General features: G+C 43.4%; 2 protein-coding genes across 9 annotated transcripts in view; one reads left to right on the top strand and one right to left on the bottom strand.

Annotated features, from left to right (window-relative positions):
• The window catches only part of LOC147021374 (aurora kinase C-like), a 47,221-nt gene extending 30,886 nt beyond the window's left edge, over positions 1–16,335 (bottom strand). The window contains exons 1-5 of one of the 8 annotated variants that reach the window (XM_085891265.1): positions 16,261–16,335; positions 14,875–14,936; positions 14,199–14,331; positions 10,383–10,425; positions 8,351–8,542 (exon numbers count right to left, since the gene is read on the bottom strand). In XM_085891265.1, coding sequence (XP_085747391.1) covers positions 8,351–8,542; positions 10,383–10,425; positions 14,199–14,331; positions 14,875–14,913 — 407 coding nt within the window. In that variant the 5' untranslated portion in view covers positions 14,914–14,936; positions 16,261–16,335. Of the gene's footprint in view, positions 1–8,350; positions 8,543–10,382; positions 10,426–14,192; positions 14,332–14,874; positions 14,940–16,134 lie in introns of all 8 variants that reach the window. The other 7 variants (XM_085891261.1, XM_085891260.1, XM_085891264.1 and 4 more) reach the window with 7 other exon arrangements.
• A 363-nt stretch (positions 16,336–16,698) lies between these two features.
• The window catches only part of GAN (gigaxonin), a 113,130-nt gene continuing 112,504 nt past the window's right edge, over positions 16,699–17,324 (top strand). Inside the window, exon 1 of the mRNA XM_085891255.1 lies at positions 16,699–16,723. The gene's annotated coding sequence lies outside the window, so the exon portion shown is untranslated. The remainder of the gene's footprint in view (positions 16,724–17,324) is intronic.

Below are 17,324 nucleotides of genomic sequence, written 5' to 3'. Positions count from 1 at the left end.
TCCACGAAAATACATATCAGGCAATTATGTATGTTTGGACAGTGGCCTGTAAAATATACACCCCGCGACAGAGTTTTCACATTTTGAAGGCACCTGAGGTTATTAGCCCACGCTCATGAAGCGAAAAGCAGGGTTAAGAAATCTGTAGCGCACATACTGCAGAACATACAGCCTGGTGTTGGCTTAGTGGTTTGGGTGGCGGCTTGGGATCCTCGGGTCCTGAGTTCAAGCCCCGTTGGCCGCTGAATTAAAATACACCAGGAGGTTGACTCAGCCTGTCATCCTTCCGAGGTTGGCAAAATGAGCACCAGTGTACTGGTAAGGGGGACACTGCATCAGCGGCATAGCCGCGTCGCAACCAATGATGCAACCAGCAGCCACAGGCTGCACTCGATAGAGGGAGAAAGAACATAAGTTTCTGCATTTTGTTATTCCCTTTTCTCTGCAGCTGCTTGTCGGATGAAAAAAAAATTTCACCATAGATTGGAACTTGGCACCTGTCCCATTGGGAATGTGATTTTTTTTTAATGACATCATAATTGCATACATAGAATGCCACATCCAATCAATATGAAAAAAATCGAGTTATCTCGAGATAAATCGGTCAATAGAAAAGAAAAAAAAATATACCATCAGAGATGGGGAATCCCCCACCATTGAATGAAAAAGGTCATACATATTCCAGATAATGAGGGAGGTGAATTGGAAACAAGACACCATTTGGTCATCATCTCAAAAAAGTTCCCCAGGGGTGAGGAACGTAGTAACCAAAAATAATTGAAATCAGATAAGCGGTTTTCCATTTATTACAAAAAACGTTTTTTTTTTTGTATACCTTGTCGAGGCTCGTGTGAGAGCTAACACACAACGCACATCAATGGGGCATGAGACAAGAGGGGCGGGAGTGGGAAGGACAAAACAGTGGGGAACAAACACATTAGGAGATCTGTGGAAGGGAGAGGGATGGGATGGGGAACATGTGGAATAGAAGATGGACATTACAGGGACTTTCAGGAAGGAAAGCAGGGAATTTGAAGGAAGTGGGCTTGGGTGGATTATCGGGGGTAGAAAATATCGAGGATTTGGATGGGGGATGATAAGAGGTGGTGGTGAAGAGCTGTTTTGAAAGCCTGGAGGGAAGAATGGGAAAGAATGGAGTGAAGGAGTTTATACCAAAGATGGGAAAAACAGAGGAATGAAAGTGAAGGTGAGCAGTGATTCGTGATTTTAGTAGTTTTACCAGAAGGGGGTTGTTGGCCGACCTTGAGCGCCCTGAGGAAATGTGGTGGGGACAAATCGCAGAGAGAGCGGGAGGGGGGGGGGCAAGGCTGGAGAGGAGACGGTAGAAGACAGAAAGACCACCGACCAACCTGCGGTGATCCGAAATGCCCTGGTTTCTACAGCGTGAAGCCGAGAAAGGTGGGAGGCAGGAGCACCAGCCCAGAGGGGAGAGCAGTACTCCATCAGGCTACGGGCAAAAGCTTTGTAAGTGGTCAGGAGCTCAGGAGGGCAGAGGAAGGACTTTGCACGACGGAGGATTCCCAGTCGGCAACTGACTTTGGAGGAGAGTTCTTTTTTTCAAGATGGCCGCCCCAGTCGGCCATCTTGGATCCGGCCACGCCCAAAATCAACAGGGTTCTTCCTTTTCATGTGGTACATGTGTGACTCAAATTTCAAATCGATATGGCGAACAGTTTATGAGTTATCGCACTCACAGCTATAAATGTTGACGCCCGGACGGACGGACAGACGGACGACCCGGGTGACAACAATATTCCCCTTCCGCCATGCGGCGGGGGATAAAAAATGATGACATCAGTCACCTGGTTTGGCAGCCATTTAAAAAATAAAATAAAAAACTTCAAAAATCTCAGAAGGAGCTGAAGATATGTGTGAAACTTTACAGGTATGACCACCTATCCATGAGGAACAAAAAGTTCCCCAGCGATGCCAAAATATATCGCATGGTTTGGCAGCCACATTGGATTTAAGGAGTTTTTGTGTTTTTTTGTTTAATTCTGTTGAACCGCTGCATCAAATTGGTGTGAAACTTCAACAGTATGATCTAGTAGTGATGGGGAATGTATGTTTCAAATTTCAACCTGATTGGATGCATGGTCTGGCAGCCAGAATTATTTAATTTTTTGAATCTGAATTCTTAAATTATTTATTTTTTAATAAGGCTCACTTGGCTGCACTGAGATGGGTTTGAGGGTAGAGGAGTGGAGTAACAGTTGAACACCTGAGTCCTATTTCAGGTTCCTCCTGATGACTTCATCTTTGCTTTTTGCTTGTTCAGGTTGCTTTTGATGACTACAATGCAGGACCTATTTTATTTGGTCTTCCATTTATTTATTTATTTTATCCCATTCTGAATTAAATTGAATACAGAGGACATAATGGGTCAGGTGTTCCATCAAAGTGGGTTGCATCAAAGTGGAACATCTTGGTACCCAATCATTACTGCTAGCAGTTATAAAGTGGCAGTTCTAGTTTCATGATACTATTGAACTTTTTGGTCTAAATTCAGTGATATGTCGTGGAGTGTTAGGCTTGCACCAAACACTCCACATCACCCAAGTAACACCATCCCTACTGTCAAGTCTGGTGGTGGCAGAATCATGTTATGCAACCGCTTTTTATCAGCAGGGACTGGCAAGCTTATCAGGATAGAAGGGACAATGGACTGTGCAAAGTACAGGGTGTTGTGGCCTAGGGGTCATGGGGGTACTGTGAGGGAGGAGATATCCCTGGTTTCTCCCCGGACTCACAGGCCGTCACACACGAATAAGTTTGTGTTGTGGTGGGTCGCTAATCAACCGAGACTAATTTGACCATGTGACCCAGTGCCCTCTGTCTGACTACCATTTAACTGGGAACATGTGGCCACCTTATCGGGGAATCACGCCCTCGATGCGTACTTGTGTTACTTACTGTATCAGGTGCAGCCGAGCAGAGCTGCCAAGTACGCACCAGCTAATAAGCAGATTTTGGGGGTACAACTTCCCGACTATACTCAGGTATGGACCATGCTGGACCAATGGAGGAAAAGACAAAAACGAGCTGGGGACATTTAGAACGAGGCAGATATATTTTAACAAAGAGAGGAAAGTTATGTGGCACAGTATGGGATTTATTCACAAATGTACAGCAGGGGAAAGCAAGGAATTTGTGGGTATGGCAAAATAAATGCAATAGTCACAAAAGAAGACAGTGCAGATTTACCCCAATAAACTCATACAGTCTTAACTTGCACAACACGTGACAGACGCCATCTCACACACACATATACGCGCACGCACGCACGCACGCACGCACGCACGCACGCACGCACGCACGCACGCACGCACGCACGCACGCACACACACACACACACACACACACACACACACACACACACACACACACACACACACACACACACACACACACACACACACACACACACACACACACACACACACACACACACACACACACACGAGGAGTGGCGACCTCATGGTACCGAGCATAGTTGGCAGACTGTCACAACCCAATCACTAAGGAAGGGGGAGAAAGCAGGAAAACTGAAGGTGTCTATGGTGTGGAAGTGAGGTTTGCGAATGTAGTGCAGCGTTTCGTGTGGTATGATGCAAGAGGAAGGTGTGAGAGGTGTGAGTCAGGTCACTGAAAAGAACGGTTGTTCGGGGATTGCCATCGCCGATTGCTCTTGTGCATCGACAGTGGATGAGACAGATGGGAGAGAAAGACTTTAACAGAGTTGTGTGAGGGTCCATAAATGTGAATATTGGCTGCTGGATGCAGCCAAAAACTGAGGGTTGATGACCCGGGGGTAGTCCCAGCCTATTCTGGCAATTGCTTGCTCCACCCCTATCTCCTCGCCTGACTGCTCCGCCCTCTCCTATCGGTCACGCTGACTTGTGGCAAGATGTCGCTCGGGCGCTGGAGAGTTCTTGAGTGATCGCCTCATGGAGCCAGGATGAAGGAAGAGATTAGAAGACAGATTTTGAGGCGAATTGCTTCTTTTATGGGCCCTGAGCGAGGGGAGGAGCCAAGAATGGGATGAAATGATGCTGTAGGTGTTTCCGAGCTCCTCTGTTGACGCACAGCAGTCGTCCTGTGCCGTAGCCACACCCAGCCAGGCTTCGGAATCGAAAATGGCTCCATTCACTCCCATGCTGCGCCATGCATCGGAGCTCCGTGATCAACATGGGGCGAGAGTTTTCAAAAGCGCCCTCCAGCTCCGAATGTGCACTGGACTCCCTTAAGCGTGGGTATTTGGGAAGCCCGAGCTATCCACACGTCTTTGAATGAACCCCAGCACACGCTTGCGCTTAGAATTACACGCCGAAACACCCCGATTCTCATTATCCTCGTTCCTTCGGTATCCTCCGAGACTGTGGTGAGCATGCAAGGGGTTGATGGCAATTGCGGCGGCTATAGAAAGGTGAGAAGCATTGTGGAGTTTGTGGTGAAGAGATTGGGAGAGGTGGTTGTGGATGCGGCATTGCGGTGGAGAGGTTGGAGGAGATGATCGTAGTTGTTGCGTTTGTGGTGAAGAAATGGACATAGGTGATTGTCGGGATTTTTAGAAGACGAGTGGAGTGGTTATGATGAGCGTTGTAATGCTGTGGTGAGCATAATGCGGGTCTGGGGTGAGGCTGCAGCTTGATTTTGGTACGCAGTTTAAACGGAAAATGGCGCGCGTATGCAAATGAACCTCGCTGTGCTTCCTCACATTCTTGGCATCGATACTTTTCTGCGTGCTTGCTTACGTGGTTTGTGTAAGAGGTAAAGTAAAGGGATGAAATGAAAGAAAGAATAGAGTATTGACGACCTAACTCAAAGCTCTACGCAATGCATCTTTGCCATTGACCCACTAGACATACGGAAAGGAATAACTAAACAAATACTAATGAAATTAAAACTGGTAAACCAGTAATCCCGGGCTTCAAGGCGTGCCTCCATTTTAACAAATTTCAACACCATCACCCTGTCACATGATATGGGTTTTCCGAGTTAGAAAGTTAGTTCAAGTCTGCAATGTGGCCCAGCTACGGGGTCCCTCAAGTTATATCGATGAAGGATTGAAAAGCCCATAGCAATACATGATAGAGAAAGAAACTTCACGTTGGACAAATCGAGGCTGGACAAATTTTCAAGTCCTCAAAAAAGTCCAATAACTCCACATTTGCATATTAATGTAAATGGCGAACTTGTAGAACGTTAAAATATCTTCCAGAATTTGTGGTCACTTTTTGTCTATCTTCTTTGGTTTTCATTTTACGACATGTCAAAAATGGGTGATTTTCAACTTTGGGGGGCTCTGGGGCCTCACTGGGGTAAAATACAGACATAGCGTAAATATATTTGGAGTCCCCTCTTCAAGGCCTATCAGAATCTGTCATTAAATTTTTTCAACTCTCATTTGCATATTTGGCATATTTAATGAGGCGAATCGGCATCATTTTAATCATATAAATTATGCAACGATTTTGACGAAATTAACAACTTAACATTCCAATGGAACCTTGCAAATGTGTGCAAAAGTTTGAGGCTGTCGTATTACCCCTTCTGGAGAAGAAGATGTTTTTAGGTTTTGGAGAAAATCCAATATGGCCGCCAGACCACGTGACCTACGTCATCAAAATTTTCAAAATATAAACTTCAGGTGGAGAGTTATTCAATGTATAAGTTTCATTGAATTTCATCCAAGCGTTGTTTTTCATTTTATGACATTTCAAAAATTGGTCATTTTCAACTTTGGGGGGCTCTGGGGGCTCACTGGGGTCAAATACAGACATAGTATAAATATATTGGGAGTCCCCTGTTTATGTGCTATCTAAATTTGTCATTAAATTTTTTTAACTCTCATTTGCATATTTTGCATATTTAATGAGGCGAATCGGCATCATTTTAAATCATATTAATTATGTAACGATTTCGACGAAATTAACAAATTCACATTACCATCGAACTTAGCAAATGTGTGCAAAAGATTGAGGCTGTCAGATTATCCCTTCTGGAGAAGAAGATGTTTTTAGGTTTTGGATAAAATCCAATATGGCCGCCAGACCACGTGACCTACGTCATCAAAATTTTTAAAGTATAAACTTCAGGTGGAGAGTAATTAAATTGATAAGTTTCATTGAATTTCATCCAAGCTTTGTTTTCATTTTATGACATTAAAAAAATGGGTCATTTTCAACTTTGGGGGGCGCTGGGGGCTCACTGGGGTCAAATACAGACATCGTATAAATACATTGGGAGTCCCCTCTTCATGTACTATCTAAATCTGTCATTAAATTTTTTCAACTCTCATTTGCATATTTTTCATATTTAATGAGGCGAATCGGCATCATTTAAAATCATATTAATTATGCAACGATTTCGACGAAATTAACAAATTCACATTAACATCGAACTTAGCAAATGTGTGCAAAAGATTGAGGCTGTCAGATTATCCCTCCTGGAGAAGATGTTTTTAGGTTTTGGAGAAAATCCAATATGGCCGCCATACCACGTGACCTACGTCATCAAAATTTTTAAAGTATAAACTTCAGGTGGAGATTAATTAAATGGATAAGTTTCATTGAATTTACTCTAAGCGTTGTTTTCATTTTATGACATTTCAAAAATGGGTCATTTTCAACTTTGGGGGGCGCTGGGGGCTCACTGGGGTCAAATACAGACATAGTATAACTATATTGGGAGTCCCCTGTTTATGTACTATCGAAATCTGTCATTAAATTTTTTCAACTCTCATTTGCATATTTTGCATATTTAATGAGGCGAATAGGAATCATTTTAAATCATATTAATTATGTAACGATTTCGACCAAATTAACAAATTCACATTAGCATCGAACTTAGCAAAGGTGTGCAAAAGATTGAGTCTGTCTGATTATCCCTTCTGGAGAAGAAGATGTTTTTAGGTTTTGGATAAAATCAAATATGGCCGCCATACCACGTGACCTACGTCATCAAATGTTTCATAGTATAAACTTCAGGTGGTGAGTAATAATCCTGTTAAGTTTCGTTGAATTTCATCCGACAGTTTTCCCTCCAGATCCGCCACAAAATCGGTCAGTAGAACATAAAACCCGTTATAATAATAATAATAATAATAATAATAATAATAATACGAACGAATTCAATAGGGCTTCAGCACTTGCTTGAAGCCCTAATAACCGTCTTAGGATTGCTATACGTTGTGTGCCATTTCCTCGGAGTGCCGGTTTTACAAAACCGCAACAAGGGGAATCCTTGATGAAAACCTGCTCGAGTCAGCCATGAATCTGAAACTGGGTAGGAGATTCACATTTCAGCAGGACAATGATCTGAAGCACAAAGCAAAAGCCACACTGGAGTGGCTGAATAAGAAGAATATAAAATGTTCTTGAGTGGCCCAGTCAAAGTCATGACCTGAACCCAACTGAACATTTATGGTGAGACTTGAAGATTTCAGTCCATCGATGATCCCCATCAAACTTGGCAGAACTAGAGCAATTGTTAGATGAAGAATGGACAAAGATTTCACCATCTCACTGTGCAAAGCTGGTAGAGATCTGCCCAAAAAACACTCATAGCAGTCATTGCTGCAAAAGATGCTCCACCAAGTACTGACCTCAGGGGCCGAATACTTCCACAACGAGTGAATTCTGATTTGTACACGTTTTTTGCCGGTATTCCTGACATGTAACCTCCCTCAAGTATAACCGTGTTTAGTTTGAACTCTTCAGTTACAAATTAAAAAAAAAATTCATTTAGAGAAAAGAGTTTCTACATAATTTGAAATTCATCTAAATATGACATTATTGGTTGGGGGTGAATACTTTTGCAGGCCACTGGATGTATGATCATTACAGAATTAAACAGCTGGGTCAATCTCCACCCCACCCCTTGTGAGAATGGGGAAACCTGCAATCTTCACTTATGCAAGGCAAATAATGTAAGCGATTTAACCAGCTGACTCCTGCCAGAGGGGGAAGGGTTGTTGAGGGTGGAAAAGGATGCAAATACTGAAAACAAATCCCCTTGTTCACAGAGCTGTTAGATAACCATCATAAAAAAAAAAACATTGGTGTTGCAGAGAAAGAGAAAATTAGCACGGACAGACAACCCAAAAACAAGGCCTCCCGCGACTTCGTCGGCGGAGGCATTAAAATTTGATCAAACTCCCATGGGGTCGTGAGTGTTCATTCTCAAAATACCAAATAATTCAGATGTAAATCTCAGTTTGTACCTTTATTTATTTATTTTTTTTCTTCCTCAAGTCCAGCACAGCTTGCCACCAACACCTTGCACAATCGTTTCAACATCATGAAAAAGTGAACGTGTCAACGGTTACCTGAGATGGGACTGGATTTCAATTTCACGACGCAACTGGTGCTCCACACAGGCCTTCTCCAACTGTGATTTGAAGAGCACCTTGAGAGCGACGATGAAATGAGTTTGCTTCTCTCGCGCCAGGTACACATTGCCAAACTTGCCTTTGCCCAGAGGTCGTCCGATATCAAAGCAATCCAAGGACCAGCGTTTCCTTGAGGGAATAATTGTAAAATTTAACTCAAAATGAAACACCCTCTCCCATGTTGTTAGAGCATGGACCCTTGAACCGGGAAACAAAATAAAACTCTTGTGCAAAGGCAATAATTCATATATCGATGTACTGGTATACCGAGAGGGGGGTGGGGGGAAATCAGTAAATCACCAACAAATCAAGGAAAGGCGATTTGCAAACTTTAAATGGCGTACATATTTTAAAAAGCTACGATGCACTCGGCTACACCTGGAACAGTGGAAAGGACGACATCAAGACGTACCAGGAAGTAGGTTCAGTGGGTTTTAACTTTTAACCCTCAGTCGCCGAGCTCCGTACGAGCAATCGCGTTTTTTCTTTTTGAAATTTTTGCCCTCGTGGCTGTTTTTAAAGTCATTGCCAATCGGTTATGTTGAATGAATCGGGTGTGCTTTCGAAATCCTGTGCCAATTACCGACACGGCGAACCGCAATAGTCATACCGGCCTGTGCTGATAACAGACACGGTGATCCGCGATCGCGATCCCGGCCAATTACCAATACTGATCTCGCTTTTAAACAAAAGAATTTTTAATACAAGTTGAAGTTGGAAGTAAAATAACCGTTTTCATCATGGGGGGAGGGGGAGCCCCGTGTGGGAATACTTTGAAATATTACTATGCATTAATGTGTACATGACGTACCATTGGACCATTTCGTATTTTTGTAACCTGCTTAAATATTTTTTATTCCGATATGTCGTATGAGCCCACCGGTATATCTACGGGGGGTGGGGAGAATCATTACCGACGGAGCCTACTTATTATATCGAGTCCAAATGCTTCCCTTTGTCAATACACACAATTAAATCATTAAAAAACAACTAAGCTTTGATTGGAGAAACAAATGTAAAGAAAATTCACACTATTATACATTCTACATGCCGCTTACCAATCATTCTCCCCTCCGATATGTCCAGCCTGGGTTGGAATCCTGACCCGGTTATAAACTACTACCTAGTGTTTGATGTGCAATGCTCGGCATAAATGTGTGTGCCATCCCTCAGACGGATGTTAAACTGGTCGTCTCGTCTGTCGGCATTGGTCTGTACACGTTAAGAACCCCACGGTGTCCTTCATAAAGAGTAAATGAGCTAAATTCGGCACCATGAACAAACTTGAGAGTTCACAGAACACGTCACCCTACACAGTCTTGAGGAAAAGGACATGGGGAAGGGTCTTGCATTTTTTTTTTTTGAGCAAGATGTCGATTAGTTTTGTTCGTGAACTGTGAATAACAGGTGCGATGGTAACCATATGAAGCTGACGGGTCAAACAGAACAGTCCAGAGCTGAACCTTCTGTCGACTCTTTTTGGAGAAACCACCAACTTTGAAACGATCTTTGAGAAAAAAAAAGATGCATTTGAACAAAATTAACTCGATGGTTGGATCGCTCGCCACCGCCATTTTGTCTGAATCTCGCTGTTATGCCGCGCATCAGGGCACGTGGCAAATTTGAATGGTCGTAACATTTTGCACAGACAAAGTGAACCAATTGCTTCACCCCACCATGTGCGACACACACACACACACACACACACACACACACACACACACACACACACACACACACACACACACACACACACACACACACACACACACACACACACACACACACACCAATAATTCCTGGTTTGACTCCGAGGAAGGCAATGATGAACCACTCCAGAACTGCTTCGGCAGCACAGACCTTGCCCAGGCAATGATATTATGGCAATCACAGACATGCTGATCACCACGAAAAAAAAAAACAACACAACATTTTTTTCAACTACATCTCCGACTTGACATCCACTCGCCTTGTAGTTGTGGCAGAAGTAGTGCTCGAAGAGGCTTGATTAGCTGAAAAACAATGCGAGATGAAATTTAGAGTTGCGTTTCAATTTGAAAATCAATGTACCGTAAATTCGTTTAACTTACGAGTTTCGAATATTGTGCAAATGCGCCTAAAAGGCACTCGTCTTAACTCGTATGGATGATGTAAAAAATAAAATAAAAAATAAAAAAAAAGGTTACAAAGCACGGAATCAATAAAACATACATTTCTGACACTTTAAAACCCTTAAGAAATCATTGTCCCTTCGTCTCATGGACCCTCACCCTAAACAATGTCCCTTACAGTCTCATGGACCCCAACTCTAAACAATGTCCTGCTTCCTCATCCTTATAATCCCTCCCTCCACAATTCTAATAAACCCGCGCCGTAGTCTCTTCATCGAACTGGGAGAAGCTGCGAGCGCGCCTGACGCTCCTCTTTGGTAGCGATGCGACACAAGACCTGAAGTTGAAGCATCCTCTCGTGTACCTTCGCATCGACAGAGCGAAGGCAGTGGGCGAAACGCCAGCTCCAAGACACCTCATTGGTAAATGTACAAAATTTATATTATTTATGAACAATTACTAATATTTATTCATTCAAGAGTGTTCATTAATATCAGGTTATTAGTTAATATATATATATATATTTTTTTCATATAAACATTCTTGTGTTGCCGGAGATAGCGCGTCTACCCCGGAGATAGCACATCCAGTCCACATATCCTCATTTAAAACAAAGCTTGTATTGCACACGAGCCCTGTATTGCACAAAATTGCTATCGCGTGAAACTCAGGAACCGATCGTGAAACTCAGGAACCGATCGTTCGCACAAATCAGGGTGTCATTGTACTCCCCGAGAGGATAGGCAAGAGTCCGCAGCCTTCCCCAGCCGTTCAGGTGAATATTCTTTACCCAGATGTCTCAACCACAAAGGGAGTGAGTGGTCAAGGCAGTTCACCAATTGATAAATTCACAGTTTCAGATTGACATCTACCCTTAACTGGTCCAAGCATCTCTGTGCATCCTCATTCCCATACGAACCAGTAGTTTAAAAAGTCAACAGATTCAACAAAATCTCACATCGCATTTTGACACAATCCAAAAGGTGAAGTTACAGCATTTCCTCATTTCTTTATCAGACGGTTCCAAAAATTATTTTTCCATATATATATATATATATATATATATATATATATATATATATATATATATATATATATATATATATATATATATATATATATATACACATATATATATACATAAATTGGTTGTAACCAAGGTAAGAAAAGGTAATTCAAGGTTGATTTGGACTTACTGATTCATGGACGAATCGACAATGACAGTGAAGCAATTTAAACAACCCAATTCTCATGGAACTCTGCCGATACACGACACACTCATTCAACACAAGGGGCAGCACCTCCATGCAACCTTGAAGACACGTATGCAGCCATCGTTTGTAAACTTAAAACCAGGAATACGTTTTGTAAACTTGCTGGCGAACCTTGATCACCCTTACAGAAATATGGGGGGGGGGGGGGAGATCAAAGACAGAGCAAGGGGGTGGCGAGACCGGAGAAGAGACGGTAGAAGACAGAAAGACTGCCGACCTGCCTGCGGTGAGAGTGAGACACAAACACAGCCTCATCGTGGGAGATACCAATCATCCTAAAAGCCTTGGTTTTCCACAGCATGAAGCTGAGCTCGGTGAGAGGTGGGAGCACCAGCCCAGAGTGGAGAGCAGTATTCCATCAGGCTATGGATAAAAGCTTTGTTTGCGGTCAGGAGCTCAGGTATGCCAAGGAAGGACGTTGCATGATGGAGGATGCCCAATCGGCAACGAGCTTTGGAGGCCAGCTTGGAAATGTGACTTTCCCAGGAAAGAACACGGCAGATAGTGAGGCCCAAAAGATTGAATGAAAGAACTTCTTCAAGAGGATTGAAAAAGTGGATGGGGAGATTGTTGAGAAAGTAGGAAATAGTGAGAGTTTGAGATTTGTCAGGATTGAAAGATATGGTCCAAGTGTTGGACGAGCTTGTGATTTTATCCAGATCTGCAGAGAGTGAAGAGGCTGCTGCTTGCCGATATGAGGGATGACAGAGATAGAGATCGAGATAGAAATAGAGAGACAGACGTTATTGAACAAAGAAAGAAAAAAAAAAAAAATGAACGTCGGCAATTCTCCAAAATTATCCGTTCAACACGTTGCCATTCGCAGTTGGGCACACGTGAGAACGCTCAAGATCTCTCACCAAGTCAAGGTCATTGTTCAACTCGTTGCATCAATCGAACAACTACGTGAAACAAGTGCAGCACAGAATTGTGCGATCCGTTTCACGTGAATTACACGTGCTTTGATGCGTCCCTTCACAAGGAAGTTAAAGATTCACCTTTCATCAACAACACACGTGACTATGTTGGTCACCATCTTGCTTTTACCCAGAATTCTTTCACTTGCATTGATGTCTCTTCCTTTGCTCACAGCAGACAACGCCACTGAACAAACTTATTTCAACAATCAAACTGTTAAATGTTACACATTCTACAATAATAAGTCCAAGACAACCTTGAACTACCCTCATGCATATTTGCTTGAAAACAGATAATAACTAGAGGGGGAACACTCGGTAGAGTGCAAAACCTCCGCCGCCAATACTAGGGTTGGGCATACAACCATACTTCCTTTTGAAAGGAGTGTTTTTTTTATGGCCAAATTTCACGCTGATCACGAATCCGCTGAAATTTTTGACATAGCATGATGTCTTAGGTTGGTAAAATGCAAAAATTCAAAATGGCCACCAAATTTACCCACTTTTCAGGTAAAATTTGATAATTATGGCTTACTAGGGCATGTAATATTAGGGTTGGGCACACATCGACTTTTTCTCTGTTGTCCCGTTAAAAGGAGTGTTTTTTTTATGGCCAAATTTCACGCTGATCACGAATCAGTTGAAATTTTTGACCTAGGATGATGTCTTACTAAGACATCATCCTGAGGTCAAAAGTTTATGACATGCCCTAGTAATAATATTACATGCCCGAGTAAGCCATAATTATCAAATTTTACCTGAAAAGTGGGTAAATTTGGTGGCCATTTTGAATTTTTGCATTTTACCAACCTAAGACATCATGCTATGTCGAAAATTTCAACGGATTCGTGATCAGCGTGAAAAACGGCCATAAAAAACACTCCTTTCAACGGGACAACAGAGAAAAAGTCGATGTGTGCCCAACCCTACCAATACTGCTGGGTCACTTGAGTGAACTTATATCCTATTCATTGTAGGTCAAAACGGATCAGACTCTACTGAACCACGATTGAATAAACTAAACTAGATCGACGCGCATGTAGAAATGCCAAAAAAAAAAAAAAAAATTTTTGAAAAAAATGTTGCAGAATTTCTGGGGTTTTTTTTTTCTCTACAATTTTTTTTTGGGGGGGGGGTTGGAAATCACTTAAAACAGGTAGAAATGCAAAAAAAAAAAAATATATATCAAATTTTTTTCAAATAAAATCAATTTTTTTGAAAAAAAGTTGCAAAATTTTGTTGGTTTTTTTTGGACCAAGTCCAAAATCTAATGGCATGTTCCTTGGACTATACCTAATCCCCCCACCAAGTTTCGTCGAAATCCGTCCAAGAGTTTTTCCGTAATACTGTTCACAAACGAACAAACAGACAGGGGTGAAAACAGTAACCTCCGTCCATCTTCGATGGCGGAGGATAATAATAATAATAATAATAATAATAATAATAATAATTAATACTAAAACCATGAACTACTCACAACAACCTGGTGGTACAGTGGTGGGAGCTCGCGGTTGGACAACCACGTTTCCTTCCCCTGCCATTTTCACATGACAAAGTTGTTGTGGCAAAATTACCCGCGTCCCGCACACAACCTTCTGCATATTGTTTGCGGTGCCCTGTGTGGAACATGTCAATGTACACACTGATATTATGAGAAGCCTTCGGTTTGCATTTTACAGAAACGAGTGTCATTGATCGTAAAGGTTAATGAAAAGGATTCATGATCTTCACCGATAACGCACCCCACCCACCAACCAACCCGAACCACCCCACTCCAAATCTCGTGTCATACATCACACTCGTTTCACCTCTTTTTCTAATCTGTCCATTTCAGCACACGTCTGCTGTCGTCCTTTTCTCTCCAACAATATTCTCCCACCCACTGGGAGCAAAGGCCAAGCTTGCCATCATGCTTTTAACACCACAACTGTTGATAATGATCAGCCCACAACAAAATGTTCTAGAGTTTGGTTTGTATTGCCTTCTCGTCCGATTGGACTGAATGGTTCACGATTTTCCCTTCACAATAAGACGATCACGGTGTTCAGGGATACGTCACGGGCATTCTTGATACGCCATCATTAGATACAAACTACAAGGTGGATGTTGAAGGGTTGATGGATAAGCAAGGCCAAAGTGAAAGGGCTATTTGCACTTACAGGACCAGGAAATGGCGCCACGTTCTCTTTCTTGCTCATCTCGATGTGACAATGTTCTGGTCCTGCTGTCAAAGCAGGAGAAAAGGAATGTGATCACACATATCCACTGGGAATAGCATATCATTTTAGCTATGTACCCCCCCCTTTAAATAAACACGTGCGATGGACCCTCTCAAAACGGATGGGTGAATGCGTGCGATGGACCCTCTTAAATGTGTGGGTGCGATGGACCCTCTTAAACGGGTGGGTGGGTGTGATGGACCCTCTTAAATGTGTGGGTGCGATGGACCCTCTTAAACGGGTGGGTGGGTGTGATGGACCCTCTTAAACGGGTGGGTGGGTGTGATGGACCCTCTTAAACGGGTGGGTGGGTGCGATGGACCCTCTTAAACGGGTGGGTGGGTGCGATGGACCCTCTTAAACGGGTGGGTGGGTGCGATGGACCCTCTTAAACGGGTGGGTGGGTGCGATGGACCCTCTTAAACGGGTGGGTGGGTGTGATGGACCCTCTTAAACGGGTGGGTGGGTGCGATGGACCCTCTTAAACGGGTGGGTGGGTGTGATGGACCCTCTTAAACGGGTGGGTGGGTGTGATGGACCCTCTTAAACGGGTGGGTGGGTGTGATGGACCCTCTTAAACGGGTGGGTGGGTGTGATGGACCCTCTTAAACGGGTGGGTGGGTGCGATGGACCCTCTTAAACGGGTGGGTGGGTGCGATGGACCCTCTTAAACGGGTGGGTGGGTGCGATGGACCCTCTTAAACGGGTGGGTGGGTGTGAAGGACCCTCTTAAACGGGTGGGTGGGTGCGATGGACCCTCTTAAATGGGTGGGTGGGTGTGATGGACCCTCTTAAACGGGTGGGTGGGTGCGATGGACCCTCTTAAACGGGTGGGTGGGTGCGATGGACCCTCTTAAACGGGTGGGTGGGTGCGATGGACCCTCTTAAACGGGTGGGTGGGTGCGATGGACCCTCTTAAACGGGTGGGTGGGTGCGATGGACCCTCTTAAACGGGTGGGTGGGTGCGATGGACCCTCTTAAACGGGTGGGTGGGTGCGATGGACCCTCTTAAACGGGTGTTTGCATTAGTTATCGTTTCATCTCATCTCATACCAGACTAATTTCTTGAAGTTCGCACAATTAACGTTCGCAATGGAAAAACCAAGTTCACAGAGAATGAAAGGGGGAGGAGGTGGAGGAGGTGCAGGATGTCGCCATTATTAAAAAAAAAAACCCCGTTAACCCGGTAGAATCACTTACCTGATTATAAAAGTACAACAAGGTAAAGCTTTATAAACACAAATTAAAGTGCAGAACCTGAAGGAGGAAAAACAACGAACACACAACTGATAAAATACGTCCTCGGACACGGAACATGCGACTCACCCAAACTGACACACTCTTTTTTTTTAAAAACTCAAACCAACAGTATTCGCGCCTTTCATTGGTTTAAACCACCAGACGCCGTGTTCAATGCGCTGATTGGCTGAAAACGAAAGGCATCCGTTGGAGGGTTCCGAATTCTTCCAACGTGATTGGTTGTCCAGATTTAAACGAAGAGGGCGGAGTTTTCAAGCCTGTGTAATATATTATTACATTTAATCCACTTGTATTGTTTTTTTTTTTGTGTGTGAAAATGGCCGTCCCCGAGATTAGTCCGATAGGTAAATGACACATTTATAATCTCTTAGCTAATATTATTATTTATATATTTCGTGTCTCGAAAGAATTTGGTAAACAGGACGTCTATATATTACGTACGACACGAGGTTTTTTTTTACGGGGTGGAGGAAGGGGTTTCGACGGATGGGCGGTTCCGGGTTGGTGATCCAAATTCTTCGGTATTTGCGTACGTAATACATTGACAGCTCCAAAAGGTGCGAGGGTAGCCTATCCATCCGTCTTGCTTCCAAGCTGTCTCTCCTGGGTTCGAATCCCGACCCAACTATAAACTACCATCCTGGTGTTTCACAGGCAGGATGATTCATCGATGTGTGTGTGTGTGTGTGTGTGTGTGTGTGTGTGTGTGTGTGTGTGTGTGTGTGTGTGTGTGTGTGTGTGTGTGTGTGTGTGTGTGTGTGTGTGTGTGTGTGTGTGTGTGCCGTCCGCCAGATGGACGTTAAACGGCTGTCCTATCAGCCGGGATTCGTTGGTGGAAGTTAAAGATCCCGGCCACGGTGTCCTTCGCGAAGAGTCCTGGCTCCTATATTTCATCTTTGTCTTAAAGACGTCTCTTAAACCCACGTGACTTTATGTCTATTAATTACGTACGATTGGAACGTACCTTTAGACTGGTGAGACCCTTTAGACCTTTGAAGACCCTTTAAGACTATTTAGATATTTTAGACCCTTTAGATGCCATTCGAAATTTACATCTTTTAGGCCTTTTAAGATTCCTAAGACCCTTTAGAACCTGGAGATGCCTAAGACCCTGTCGACCCGATAGACTC

The sequence above is a fragment of the Eptatretus burgeri genome, chromosome 8 (genome assembly GCF_056783735.1).
Source record: "Eptatretus burgeri isolate ZD-2024b chromosome 8, Ebu_testis_v1, whole genome shotgun sequence".
Taxonomy (NCBI): domain Eukaryota; kingdom Metazoa; phylum Chordata; class Myxini; order Myxiniformes; family Myxinidae; genus Eptatretus; species Eptatretus burgeri.
The sequence above is the reverse complement of the archived record's forward strand: the minus strand, read 5'-3'. Positions and strand labels throughout refer to the sequence as shown.